Consider the following 15,529-nt stretch of genomic DNA (forward strand, 5'->3'; position numbering starts at 1 on the left):
TTAACTCCACAGCAGTCAGGCTTCTTTCTCTTTAATCCCAATGGCTCACTTTTACCGGTGTCTTATCCAGACCCCTAGGCTCTTCCCACCTATCTCAACATGATCTAGATCACAAGCTATCCCCGCCTGTCTTCGCTACATTGGGTCACTGTTGTTACTGTTTCAAACATCCACACACACAGCCAGCACCGCTTGTTACATTAGTTTCATAATCTGAAGGTCGTGAGTTCAAACCTCACAAGGGGCACTAATTGTCACAACACTCTCCAAACTAGCCAGCTCCAGTAAGGTCTTTTACTATCTCATACCAGCATACCCTTTCATACCAGTCCCTCTGCTGTATTCTCCTCATCTCACCTCATCCAGGGTATGTGTTTTCTCTCCTCTTGCTTTTTCCTCAGCTGCTCTCCCTTCATTGGCTCTCAACCACTTAACAGAACCAGCCACACCTGCACCTTTTTTAAATCAACCAACCCACCACCCCTGAAACCAACCACAGTTTTATGTTATCAATGCTAATTAACCCAGCTTCATTCTTCCACACTCTGAATTTTGGTATCAATACACAGGTACCAAATATCAAGTTGAGTTGGCTGCAGCTGGATAATTGCTTATATTATGTCTTTAGAGAACCTAGCTTGCCTGTGAATTTTGATTTGTAGTCTTGTAAATGGTCCTGTTGAAATATACCTCCTACTCACTAAATATGTATATCTAGAGTGTGTCTACACATGCATCCATTTGCTAGTAAATCACCTTGGGATCCTAAAATAAGCAGTAGAGGTTTAGCCAACATAGTCAATGGAGTGTAGGACACAATTTCTCTCTTTTTTGGGACACTCCTAGCTGTACTCAAATGAATCAAGTCCCACTGGCTATGTAGCCTGGACCGGTGCTGACTGCTATTAAGGCAGTCACCTATTTTAAACTGAGTTACCTCTATTGTGGGATTTACCTGGTTCTGCAGTTGGGACTGACATCTCAAAGTAAGACGTTATTAACTGGCTAATGGCTGGGTGAGTCACTCCCCAAAGTGATGTTAATTGTTGACTCAAATTTCAATAGCATGTAAACCCCACCAAAAATGCTGACAAGTATGATGGAAGTCTAGTATTTGTGTACTTTTGCTAAGGCTAGACCTTTAGTCAGGTGAGAAGCCCTAGTGCTGGAATACTGATACAGATGTAACTTTACAAGGACCTTGCCTTTAGATAAGCTCACAAAGTTGCACTACTTTTTATCATTAGCTTGCTTTTAAGATGGAATTCGAAGGCCATTTCCTCATTCCATGAAAAGCTTTAAATAATACATCACTTTTAACAAATGGGACTAATAAGAGAGATAAGTAGTGCATTTTCTCACTATATTTCATTTAGACCAGATAATGAAGCTGGGAGTTGTACTCTGATGCTATTGGTATATCAGATTTGGAGTAGATTTGGATTGTTTATTTTTTTCTCCTTAGCTGTCATGATATCCACTTCTGTAATGTAAAAATGTCTACTGGATAGCTGTTGAGGGTGGAGGGGCTGAGGTGGGAGGGATGGGGAGAGAGAAAGAGGAGAGCAAATGCCAATAATTTTGAATTTTCTTTTTGAGCATTTCCTAGGGACAGAGCAGATAATTCCTCTAGCTTCATCTGACTTTTAGTTTCAGGGAGTTGATATGCTCAGAAGTTGTTGCATTCGACTCTCCCCCTTTGTGTTATTTATGTGGAGTTGTATTTCATACTGTTAAATGTATCTGGATGGACTCCAAAAAGAAGAAAAGGTATGGCTTATCCTGAGAGCTGAGATGTCACAGTGATAAGGGATAGGCAGATAGCTAGACAACCTATGCGAACAATATCAAATTCCTTTCTCTTTGCAGGTCAAATACCTACTGGTAGATTATATGACTTTTTTGTTGTTACATGCACTATTGGCAGTTAAATATCTTTGTTTCTCCATGTCAGTGTCAGCAGTGTTAATGGTGCTATGCCAGATTTAAAGATGTATGACTAGGAACAGAATGTATGTACCGGAAAAATAGTTTAAATACTTGCTTTCTGAATGGCTTTAATGTTTGAGCCCATGACTATAGGGCTTAAAAGCATGATGCTAGCACTACAGTTGCTCAAGAAGCTATCTGTGTTTTGAACACCACCCCCTGCATTGTGATCTACACTCTTGAAGGACAAAAGAGAAAAGAAGAGGTTAAAAATCTCGAAGCTTTTTCTGTTCATCAATTAATTAATGATCAGAGAAATATATGTTCTGGTCTGAAGATGGTTGGTAAGAGGACAGGATTTTGTGATAAATCTATTTTATGGGAAGATGGTGGGTTTTTTTGTTTTGGGGTTGTTGTTTTGTTCCCCCAGTGATTATGTAAAAAGGCTGTTCTAATATATGATTTATCAAAACAGCAAAGAATGAAACAATCTGCTAGGCCTGCAGCTCAGGGCATCTAATCTTCCTGATTCTGCACAGCATATTCCAGGAAGATACTAACATTGGAGCCCATGATTTCTCTTGGCCCGCTCTTTTCCTGCATGATTGTGTAAATGACTAGCAGGCAGAAACTGGGGTAGCATCTTGGTGGGTGCTTTGGTTTCTCCCCATTTTTTCCACAGGAAATCTTGGTAGTGGGGCATGCTGAGGGAGCTTCATGCCCTTCTCATGATGCCAGCATGATCACCAATGGCTTTATGTAACTGATACTGCTCAAAGGCTGTTTTTCTGTTTTAAAGAGCTGAAATGATAAAAAAGGGAATTATCAATCTATCTCAGAGTGCATTTAAAAACTGCTTTGCAACTGTAAACTTTTCATTCACAGTGAGTAGTGGCTCTGCATAGCCATGAATTAGCTTGTGCACTAAATGCAGTGCTGAATGAGCACATCCTTAGGTTCTCATGGATCCCTAATTGGTCCTTCTGAGTTGTCTTTTTCTCTTTGCTTGCTGCAAGAATTAGCAGTTAATGTGCAAAATAGCCTTTTGATGATGTTCTACCAGGTTGGAATAACATGTCTCTCTTCAGCAGAAGCCTTCCTCTGGATGGAGCCCAATGCTTAGTAATGACACTGAGCATACTCTAAATCAGAAGTCAAGACCACGGTGAATGGCAGGTCCAGTTGCAAGATCTCAATTCCTGAACTGGGGGCAGATGGTCCTACAGCAAGTCTACTCATGTAACTAGGCTGGTCTCAGGCAATGGAAAGGAAAAGAGGAACCTTAAAGAAACAAATATTTAACTGTCTTAAAACTAAGAAGAGTTATTGGATCTATGTTCCAGATACTTGCTGAAGAAAACTATCATCTCAGAGATGCACTTTGCAAGACTTTGCAACAGAAACAAATAGAAATTGGTGCTAATTAGCTTTTTTTAGGCCAGAGATACATTTTTCTGGTTCTGGTTGTCAGTGTATTTTTCTGAAAACCATGATGGCTCTTTCTTGGCACTTCTTGTTCCTCCAGTTGTTAAAACCAGGAGAGGATCTCATTCTTATGAACTTTCCCTCTTGTCATTCAACTCATATTCGTCTCACTAGATGGAAATGAGAATTACAGAAGAGTAAGTATTTGCCTCAGTCTATGGAAGGCAAATGCCCATGCAGTGAAAGAGAAGAAACATCGTGCACGTGGGTTAGGTACTAGTGCAGGAGAAGTCCATGCCCCTTGCTTCCCTTGCATCCAAAGTGCTGCTATTCAGGACATAAGAGGGGGTCTGGGTCAGACTACTAAGATGGAGGAAGTTGCAGAAAGCACTGGCAATTGGTTAGACCAGAGGCCCCACTCCTTTCCTTGCCCCAAGCATTTGAGTTAGTAATAAAGGAGTTAGTTCTTAATATAAATGGTTATTAATATATCTGTCCCATTATCACGCGGCTTCCTTGCTTTTGTTACTAACTGAATGGTGAGATCTAAGAATGTCAGGGAGGCATTTTCTGCTGGGAAGGCAATGATAAGGTGTTCAAATCACAGGACTCTTCTCCTCTGTGGGAAGGGTGCTGGGGAGGCACTTCCATCCTTCTTCCCCTATCGAGACCTGACCACCTACACCTCAGCACTTCCCCTGCTACTTCAGTCCATTTCACTTCTAAGATTGATTGGTTTCTCTTTACCCGTGTTTATTAGTCTTATCAGAGAATGGAGGTTTTCCTTCAATTGCCAAATTACACAAAATACTAGCTGCTGTCTTGCCATTTTTTAGTGCTGTAATGAATTTCAGGATACAATCTGTATGTAAGTAGCTCCTTAATGTATGTGTGCATTGGAACATATTGTATTGTAATGTGATTTATGGGTACTGGAATACTCAACAAAGGATTACATCTGCAGATGAAGGGTAGAGCAGTTCAGCTCTTATCCAGTGTCTAATAGGGTTGGATGACTTTTGGGAATATTTAACCTTCCACTGATGTTTAATCATGTCCAGGTGAGATCTGTCTATCCAGTTATTCATGCCATCCATCCATCCACCCATTTTGTAATGTATGAACTGACAACTATGCTAAACAACTACTATTAAATATTTCACATCTACGGAATGAGATAATTGGAACCTAGGAATACTGGAAGAATTGGCTAAGATATTTTCTGAACCATTAATGTTCATTTTAGAAATTTATGGAGTATTAGAAAACATTCAAAGTGTTCCAGAAAAAAAACCCACTGTGGATAACTGGCTAGCTGAAAAGGGTCACATAGACATAGTCCAGCTGGCTGGACAAAAATGCACATCGCTCTCAGCTTATCTGAAGTAAAGCAAAAATACACTGTCTTTGGCTGTTCTTGTTACACAATAACAGGAAGATTTTGGTGGGAAAAGAATGTTGCAGGTGGGAACAGATAACTACAGAAGAGAAACTAGGAGCGGGCTTGGTATTTAGGCAACTAACCAATAATGAGCTTAACTTTTTTAATATGTATGAGCTAATTATAGGAAGGCATAAAAGGTGACTGTAAGGGACAATAAACGAAGTCTGCTGATCACTCATATTGAGTGACTGTGTCTTCCCTCCGTCGCGACAAATGGCGCCCGAACAGGGACCCTAGAGAGGGCTGAACCTGCGAGCCACGGTTCGACGGAGATTCGGGTACCGGTCCTGAAAGCAGCGCAGGAGGCGGAAGGACACAGTCCCCGCGCCCGGGAGCACCTACAGAGGGTCCCGCCGGCCACGTGTCGCCGAAGTCTCGCAAGGGCTGCAACAGCGCTGATGAAGGTATGGAGGGACAAGCAACGTATGATTCGCTCATATGCTTTTTAGAAAAGCGGAGCATTCAGGACATAGATTGTAAAAAGGAATTACTTGGGTTATTAGCGTATGGGATAGCATCCGGGACCCCCGTGGCAGCGGCGAGCGGCGGCGCGCGGCCCGGCAGGCCCCTTCCCGGCCGCGGTTTCTCTCCAAGGCGGCAACCCCCGCCCCTCCGATCGGCGCCATAGCGATGCAAACGGCCAAGCGAGCTAACATCTGGCTGCCCCCAGAGGTCAATCGGATCCTTTATATTCGGAACCTGCCGTATAAAATCACAGCGGAGGAAATGTATGATATGTTTGGGAAATACAGACCTATTCGACAAATCAGAGTTGGAAACACTCCTGAAACAAGTGGAACAGCTTAAGCTTCTCAAGGAAAAATACAGAATTGATTACAAACCCACCAAAAAAAAAGTGCTTCAGATGTCCCCTACAAGAATTGGGTTTCTGCTTTGAACTAGCAAACATCTCTGTGCTTAAAGAGAAGCCTTTTTGCCTTGATGGAGATAATTTATTCTGTATTCTGTATTTATGCTGTTTTCTGAATGTGGAAATTGGTTGGGACTAGGAGGCTGGCTTAAAGGCATTTTGCAAACGGGATTATTATTTTTGATCATTATTGTAATAATATTTTTTTGATCAAAACCAGCCAAAATTATTGTAAGCATTAGGCATATCTGAAGAGAATGCCTTTATTTGAATCGGCAGTTAAGGTGTAGTTTAGTCTGATGCTGTGGTTTTATCTGTTCCTGGTGAATTTTTGAAGTGATGAAATCAGAGATACAAGGTATACTAAGAGTTATGAGGTAATAAGGTAGTAATCTAAGTAAGGATGCTGTCTTTTATGTCTACAAGTGCAATATGCTTTTATGTAGCAGAGAGAAACTTTAACAATAATGTTGCTTGAGCAAGATGTGCATGTGACAACTTGGGAAAAGGGATATCACAACTGGAGTGCAACAGTGTTTCTATGTCTGGCAGAGTGAAATCTTTCAAGACCTGAGTTTAGACAGTCTAAAATTAATTGTTAGTATTCAGAAAACCCATCTTAAGCCTCTTTTGCTTACATAGTGTTATGGAAGTCAACTGCTATTGTAGAGAATTAATGATTTTTTAATACATATTAACAAATACTACTATTTTCACTTGAGGCAGTTGAGTGAGAAATACTCACGTGTAGCATTTGAGGGAATGTCAGCATAAATCGCACTTACAGTAAGACTGCATTTTTAATTACTGTACTCGTTAAGATTCGATGATGCCATAAGGCTAAGGCCTTTTATCACAGATTGGTTCTGAACTAAAAGGTGTGTGCACACGTAGATATGCACATTTGTGTTATTTTCCTTAATTGGCTACAAAATAATATAATTAGGTTGGGGACTAGATCTTGGGAATCTGTCTATTATACTTCTGTTTGTTAAGGAACGTGCATAACATACAGCACCCATGTAGGCTTGGCTTGTGGCATAGTTGTCAAATTTAGCATAGACATTCAGACAGATAAGCAACGTACTCTTCTTGTGTGTATCACCTACAAGCCATTATGGCTTAGTGTGTAAATCTGTATGTAACTATTGAAAAATCCACTTATGAATGTATATAGCTTAGAACTAATTTTTTCCCTTTGTTAATTCTTTGATATCAATGAGGTATTCTTCAGAAAATGTATGGACTGGTTGGTTGCATAAGGGCAGTTGTTATCTGGACAGAAAATTGTTAATGGTCAGGGATTTTCCACTAAAATATTTGCAAATATTCCTAGTCAAACATCAGTTTGGTTTCTTTTTGGGTTAGTCCATGTTCAGAACTTTAAAATTACCTTTGAATTTCTTAAACTTTTTATATCACTGGAACAGAAAGAGTATCTAAATTAAAGCTTCAAGCTAACTTTATTTTTCAAGTATTTCAGGAATTATACTTCTGAACTGAGATTTTATAAGTTGGCTGTGTATTTTCCTGTGTTGAAACGCTGTTATTGAAAATGGTCAACCAAGCCTATGTCGCCCAAAATAAAAACGGGGGAATTGTGGATAACTGGCTAGCTGAAAAGGTTCACATAGACATAGTCCAGCTGGCTGGACAAAAATGCACATCGCTCTCAGCTTATCTGAAGTAAAGCAAAAATACACTGTCTTTGGCTGTTCTTGTTACACAATAACAGGAAGATTTTGGTGGGAAAAGAATGTTGCAGGTGGGAACAGATAACGACAGAAGAGAAACTAGGGGCGGGTTTGATATTTAGGCAACTAACCAATAATGAGTTTAACTTTTGTAATATGTATGAGCTAATTATAACAAGGCATATAAGGTGACTGTAAGGGACAATAAATGAAGTCTGCTGATCACTCATATTGAGTGACTGTGTCTTCCCTCCATCGCGACAACCCACTATTATTAATTTTTAAGGATGCAAACTATATGACCTGGTAAATTTAGTTAATCTTTCACAAGCCTAAGTAAAATTATGAAAATTTTGATATGAGCTTAAATGGCAAAGAATTAAAAGGTGTGCAATTAATACCAAATCTCATGGTTTCATGGAAAATAGCACCTAACCTGATTGCATGAAACTGCAACTTTGGTTAATAATGTAAGTTTTCATTGAGTATAATTAAACTTTTCTAGAGTATTTGAGAGAGACTTTCTTTATAGAAAATTAAAGTCGCCTGTATCAAACTTCTTAAAAATTAGATAATAGATAGGCCACCAGAAAAATGGTAAACTGTGGCAATATTTAGGAGTTTCTAGTAGGCTCCTCCAGGAGCATGCTGAAAGCTCTGTGCTATTCAGTTTCTCTAACATTACCTGGAAGACATCTAAAATAATTACTAGTAAAATTTGCCAATCATACAAAAATGGTGAAGTAATAAGTAATGACAGAGGTCATGTTGACCTGGGTCACTGCATAGGCTGGACTCAGTTAAAGACTGTTCATTTTAATCCGACCTAATGCAAAATTAAGTATCCACAGGAAAGAGCAAGTGGATGACTCGTAAAAAGGGGAAATCTTCACTGGAAAACACTGCTTCTAAGAAGAACATGGGTGTCATGATAACAGCTAAATACATGAGCTCCCAGGTTTATGTTGAAATACTCAAAGTCCCAAGACTCGGTACAGTCTTGGGATGAAGCCAATCTCTGGAGAATATACTTTAGAGGTAGCAAGGTGATGTTACCTCTGAGAATGGCTCAGGAAAGATCCTTTAATGGAATTCTGCACTTAACTCTGGTGATTTATCTAAAAAAAGTAAGTTTTGGAAATTAGAACTAGAAGAATAATTCTAGGTCTGAAAAATTATGAGTTGTCACAGTTTATTGAAGAGAAGGTTAAACAATTTTCTGACTATAGTCTATAAATAATTTCTAATAGAAATTTTATATAGTAAAAAAGATCTTGATGATTTGTTCTGGATGGAAGCAGATGTTTGACAAATTTAAACTGAAAATAATACACTGAGTCTGCTTTTTTTGAAATGGTGAAGGTAATTCACTATTTTTGAACATTTTGTTTAGCAATAGGAGTGGAGCACCTGTTGCATGAAATCTTGATTAAAAGATTGTCTAAAAGGGATGCTATGACTCAAGCAGAAGGTTTGAACCTGTCGCATGAGCTGAGGTATCTGGCATGTGCTATTTCAGAGTTCAGTCCAAAGGATAAGAATGGTCCCTTCTGATACTCCATATCTGTCTGTCTGTCTATTGTTCTTCATTTCACATTTCGGATATTTAGAATATCAGTTCTTGTCTACTAATCTGGCATGGACTGCTGTAGCAGTCATGACAGACGTGACAACTGATGTTAATGCCTTATAATAAATGGCCCCGAAGTGTGGACTGTGAACCACTGAGACAGCTGACTGGTACTTGTTCTTCATCTTGCTTTCAGCTGAGAGAAACTGAACAGATGGGAAGGGGAGATTAAATGGAGAGTGAATATAGACTCGGGGGTGCTGGCTAATGGCCCACTGAACATGAGCCAGCAGTGTGCCCAGGTGGCCAAAAAGGCCAACAGCATCCTGGCTTGTATCCAAGACAGTGTGGCCAGCAGGACCAGGGCAGTGATCATCCCCCTGTACTCAGCACTGGTGAGGCCGCACCTTGAATACTGTGTTCAGTTTTGGGCCTCTCACTTCAAGAGCATGTTGAGGTGCTGGAGGTTGTCCAGAGAAGGGCAACAAAGCTGGTGAAGGGTCTGGAGCACAAGTCTTATGAGGAGTGGCTGAGGGAACTGGGTTTGTTTACCCTGGAGAGGAGGAGGTTCAGGGGGGAACTTATTGATCTCTGCAACTACCTGAAAGAAGGTTGTAGCGAGGTGGGTGTCCATCTCTTCTCCCAGATAGCTAGCGACAGGACAAGAGGAAATGGCCTCATGTTATGCCAGGGGAGGTTTAGACTGGATATTAGGAAAAAATTCTTCACTGAAAGGGTGGTCAAGCATTGGAACAAGCTTCCCAGGGAGGTGGTGGAATCACCATCCCTGGAGGTGTGTAAAAAACACGTAGATGCAGTGCTTACGTACATGGTTTAGTGATGGACTTGGCAGTCCTGGGTTAACGATTGGACTTGATGATCTCAAAGGTCTTTTCCAACCTAAATGATTCTATGATTCTATTATTCTATGATTCTAATTATCTGAGGGGAGAATTAAATCCCTTTGCTACCTCATTGTGTCCTCCTATGTATGTTTAAAGTGGCTGGGCAGTCTGTGCTTCTTGCTACATATTCAGTTTGGGTTTGGGGACCAAAAATTAATTTTGAATATGAATGAAATAATATTTTTCTCTTGTCTTCTGTGGTGGGAAGTTAAATTATCTTCAGCAATATATTTCTGTGTCAAGGTATACTACTGATTAAAAGCACCATTTTTGCAGTACCCTCTTTTTAAACCAATTGCAGAAATCTTCTTCAGCACAGTAGCATTCCATAATTAGTGCAATAACAGACTTTAATGACTGCTGAAATCTGTGTTGGTGCTTTAAAGATAGCCAATGTAGATGCATGAGATGTTTTAACATGTTCTGATTTGAGTAGCCAAAAAAATAGGCAATATTTCAGCTCTTTTCTTATACCCTGAGCAGACAAGCTGCTGGTTCCACTTTCATTATTTAATGAAGTTGGCCTTTAAAAGTGTCTTCTGTGGAGGTACAGGGAGCCAGTGGTGGCAACTGAAGTCCAAAGGCAATGCTCTTAGCACATGCCATCAGCTTGGAAATCACAAGGGGTAGTTAAAATTCCAGTTGCTTTTCTGGATCTCCTTTGCATAGACAATGTAAGTAATTTTTTCTAAAATTGCAGCAAGGGATTTGTGCTTGCTATTTTGTGCATGTCTAAGGAAGCTTAGGCATATTTATTGCAATTCTTTAATCTTCTTATAAAGAATCACCTCCCCCCCCCCCCCAAAGAGTTGAGATCTGTAGTTGGAGTAAAATTGGCATAATGTCTATTAGTTTTTCCTGGATCCAAAAGCCTTTAACTTCCCAGGTCCCATGCAACTCATGAGCATGAATGAACTCATGGCCATGTCCTAAGGAACCCACTCTCCTAGAGGCAGGATGCACAGAAAACCAGCTGGATTAAGAGCACAGGAGAAGCAGGTTTAGACTGACAGGGAGGTGAGAACCCAAGAGACCTGAAGATAGTAGCACAGCCGCACTATGCTCAGCCAATGCCTCTAAAGCCTCAAGGGTTACCAGTGTCCTTTTTCTAGCACAAATTTTCTTTTTCTTAGGAAAGATCAAAAACTTTTTTTTTTTTAAATGTTCCAAACACTTTTTCTAATGCCTATTTTCCAGAGAACTTTGAAATATTTCATTTTTCATTCCAAGTCAGAACAAAGATATATTTCAATGACACTAAATCCTGCTATGAAGCAGTATGATCATTTTCCATTTGGCTTTCTGAATGCTAACAAAAGCCAGCAGGAGAATTCACATTAGGCTTCAGATATCTCCTGGCTACTCAAAAATCACTGCTAGTGTTGTAGGCTTGCTTGCTCAGACATTATGTGAAATATTTGCTATGCATCTTATTACAAGCTTTGTGAGTGGTGTAGTAATATTAGGAGTCATTTCAAAGTCTAAACATTTCACCCAAGGAATAATTGTCAATGGCAATTTCCACCCATTACAGAGGGTTTTCATGAAGGAAGCTACTTATTCAAGATAAATCTGTTATAATGCCAAAGTGCATAGGCTTCATGACTGAAAATATGTCATAAGGAGAGTACAAAATCTGCCACCATGAAAGAGATCAAGGGATCATCTAAACCAGCATCTTATTTTCAATAATGATCAGTCATGGGTGCTCTGGAAAGCCTATAAAAATCATGAGCTTTCCTCTCCTATATTCTGACAATAAGAGTTTAACAGTCGCCAAAAGGAATATCAGAAGAAGAGCAGAGCTTACACAGAAGAAGGGCTGGGATATTTTTCATGTGCTGGATATCATGGCTGGCACAGAATTTGGCTGTTGTACTGGTATTTACCCACCTGTCATAACTCGCTCATTCTCAAGACTTATTTATATGCAAAAGAGCTTCTGCTCTTTTGTGGTGGGGCCATCACATACCAGAGCCTGGATTCAGCTTTCTAGGCCCTGAGAGCATTTGAATTCCAAGAAGTCATTGTTTGACAATCTCTCTGCTCTTACCAACAAAAGACAAATATAGCTAAAGCAAGTATGATAATCTTTCCAGCAGTGGGTTTAAAGATTGTACATAAAATTAAGCCACTTCTCTATTTGGATTTGCAGTAGCCCCATCGACTTGGGTTTTATACATTTATTGTTCTATAGTCATATATTCCAAAATGTGTGGTATAAGATTTTGAGTCAAGTGCTTTTCCGTGGCTCTCCATAAGTTTGTGTAGAATGACATCTGTCTGTCTCTCCTTTATTCCCCTCTCATACTCTAATACAAGCAAAGGAAAAGATAGGTATCTGATCCAGTAGCTGGTGACATTATTCCCAGCTACAGATTGCAAAGAGATGCTAAGCTCTGTGTGCATGGGGAGGTTTTTTTTGGCAGACAGAGGGTAGCAAAATTCAATTTATTAGGAATGTCCCTCAAGCCTTAGCTGCTGCAGTGCCTTATCCCCCTGCCATCCAGTGTTTGTCAGCCATGAGGCATCTTTCCTGGATGCTTTGTCAGACACCCTTTCCTGCTCCAGGGCTGGTGTAGACCTCTCCTTGTTCGGCAATGAAGCTGCCCCTTTCCTCTCTTACTGCTCTGCTTTGCAGGAGTCACAGATCCTGCTCTGCCCAGCACTGCCTGCACCAGAGCTGGCTCAGACATAGCTCACCCCAAACTCTTCTCAAGCTGATGCCCTCCAGGCCAGCTTGAAGCTTCAAGGCTCACACAAGGGCATTGGTATGACATGTCTTTCTGAACACAGTCCCATCCCCAGTGACTCTCAAAGGAACAACCAGCATCACCCCAGGACCCTTCTATCCTAACCTGTCCCTTAGGAATGGTCTTCTGAAGATGCATCCTTGAGTCCTCTGCTCCCTTACCAGAGTCAGTGGTATTATAGCAAAGCTCTCCAAATTCTCAGTTCTTTGCTCTTGCAGTTTGGCCCCACTTTCCCTTCTGCCCTACTTCCCTACATTAGGCCACATGCCACTGCATGAGTACCTGATGATTCCCTGACCTATTCCTGCCCTAAAGATTTCCTTGTCTTTCAAGCCCCAGGAAAGCCAGTCCTGTTTCAACTCAGCTTAATTATCTGCCCCCTGAATCATGTGATTCTTGTGACCCCTTAGAGCTTTGCCAGATCCTGGCAGCCCTTTGCTGTTTCTGCTCCAGCAGCCAGGAAACCTCTCACCAAATACTTGCATTCCAGGTTTCATCAGAAGTCTTCCATGAGTACCTCTTGTCCTATTACACAGTAGCAAAAAGGCTTATGTGTCCCAAAGACATAGCTCATCTCATTAATGATATTGCATTTCACTGCAAACTTTATTTTGTTTGTCTTTGGACCAGCCTGGCTGTGACAGTGCCAGCACTGAACAACCCTTCCCCTTCCCTTGGGTGTCTATATGCACCAGTGTAGGTCAATGGGGAATGTTTTGTGCCATTTGGAAGATGCTCAGAGCTAAAGGAAAGTTATATAAGGGATAAGGCTGAGAGGGAAGGGTCATGGTTGAGAGCCCTTTCCAGTGCCTTCCCTGCCAGCCCCTTCCTTCCTCCCCAACAAGCCCATTGCGTCCTGGCTCTGGTGAGTCTCATCCCTCTTGCTCTCTCCTAATCCACCAGGAAATGTCATGCAGCAAGAGACACACCTAGCCCAACAGCACACTGCTGTTGAGCCCTTTAATTTTTCCCTTATAATTATTTAATGATACAGATGCTGATCCCCAGCTGGCCCCAGCCCTGGCAGAGGCAGTAATAGCCTTTCCCTGCCCCTTTTGCCTTCTCCCAGACCACAAAAGGATCTGGTCAGTTCCCCTCCTCACTTTTGGTGGCCCTCACCAGCAAGACCAGCATTTCAGTAAACACCAACTGAGAGAGAATCTGTCAGCTAATATGTCCTGCCAGGTATCCCCAGGATGTGGCCAGATTTTCCTGCCATTTGCCCTCTCCACCCCCCAAGCTCCTTACCTGAGGTTGGTGTTAAGGGGGCAGCCGCCAGGCCATTCATGTTCAGAGCCGCCATCTGCTGCATCTGGGCTGCGGCAAAGGCTGCCATGGGGTTCAGGTAGCCACCCTGTGCCACCGATGCCATGATCGCAGCTTGCTGCTGCATCAGCTGGAACAAAGAGAGCAGGGGAAAAATATCATGCAGTCACTGGCAGGTCAGCCCGCAGCACTGGCACCAGGATGGGAAACCGGTGAGGGTGTGAAGCATCCCTCTGTTTTGAGATGTCAGCTCACCATGCATGTGGCACCTCCCAGCCTTGGCCCATCTACTCACTATAGGGGCCGGAAGCAAAGTGCATCATTGTATCTTGTGGGGTCTTTATGGTCCTCACCCCCTCATGTGTTCCCCAATGTGGAGCTCTCCCATGAGTTGAACTAAGCCCTCTGACTCCCTGGCCCTTCCCTGATGAGAAAGGCAGAGGAAAGACTTTATACATTCCTGAGCAGAGAGGTTTCATGGCTTATGTTGCTTGTAGCAAAGCTCTGGTGGCTGCTGATGGAAGACCAGTGTATGTGCAGTGGTGGGGAGAGGGAATCCCTTAGCTTAGCTAGTTCTCTGGGGATAAAATAATTTGTTTTAATCCGTCAGTGACAAAAACATTTTTTCTTATGCTGCTGGGAGGCCTCCGGTGGGCACTGAGCAAATCCATGACCAAACCTTCTAACCAGATTATAGCACCTATTTCCAATTTTCCAATGCAGCCAAGCAGAGACTCCTGGAAGAGCTATATGATGGAAGGGAGCTTGCCTACTTTAGCAAGATTAATGCTATGTAGTGGGAAAATCCCTTCCCTGTAGTTTTGATCTGGGATGACATCCTTAATTATTTTTTTCCCACAAAGTGATCAAAGTGCTGCTTCTTTTAACAAATCTACAAAAGGCACAAACAAGGAACCTGGGATATTTTTTCAGGCATTTTGGGGTAAGAATTTTGGAGCAGAAGGGTAGTGAATGGTTATGCATGCTGGAAATGCTTCTTACATTAAAACCAGTCTTTGCTATCATTATTTTATGCTCTGAGCTTAGTACACAGACAATGCAGTTCATTTGTACAGTGTGTGTGCACTGGGCTTGTAAAATGTTCCTGGTGTGAAGAAGACAATTTGGATGTAGCTGCCTCTTGTCTCCTTCCCTTGAGCTGTACAAAGAGCCAGACGAGGTATGTCTGAATCTGTATCTGACCCCCAATAGTGACTGCTGGTGGAATACTTAAACTGTGAAGGGAAATAGAATGAGCAAAACCTCACTTTGTTCATTCCCCAGCCTCTGGCAATGCGTGACTTGATGATAATAGTGGAGAAGGAAACTTTCTGTAGTGATTTTAGCAGTGACTCATATCTTTACTGTCTCCAGAATGAGTACCACTGTTTTGCTGCTCTCTGTGATTTCACTCTCTTGCCCATCAGGAAATTATACTCTGATACTGTTATTTAAGCACGTGGGACACTCTTCTCAACATTAGGGAGACCCCAAATGTCATGGCAATTGCATAGTCTGTTGCCTATTGTTTGGTTGAATACTGAAATATCAACTAAATTAGCTGTTCATACACATACACACTAAAACAGGTCCTTGAAATCACCACTCTCATTCAAATGCTGAAACTTTTGTTGTCACTATTTGTGAAGAGACAAAAGTAAAGGATCCTCTG

General features: G+C 41.5%; 1 protein-coding gene across 11 annotated transcripts in view; it reads right to left on the bottom strand.

The window, feature by feature from the left end:
* Positions 1-15,529, bottom strand: part of LOC121080478 (CUGBP Elav-like family member 4) — an 817,088-nt gene that overhangs the window by 122,514 nt on the left and 679,045 nt on the right. For all 11 annotated transcript variants that reach the window (XM_040578501.1, XM_040578511.1, XM_040578506.1 and 8 more), the window contains one exon: positions 13,840-13,987. In XM_040578501.1, the coding sequence (XP_040434435.1) occupies positions 13,840-13,987 (148 nt within the window). The remainder of the gene's footprint in view (positions 1-13,839; positions 13,988-15,529) is intronic.

The sequence above is a fragment of the Falco naumanni genome, chromosome W (assembly GCF_017639655.2).
Source record: "Falco naumanni isolate bFalNau1 chromosome W, bFalNau1.pat, whole genome shotgun sequence".
Lineage (NCBI taxonomy): Eukaryota > Metazoa > Chordata > Aves > Falconiformes > Falconidae > Falco > Falco naumanni.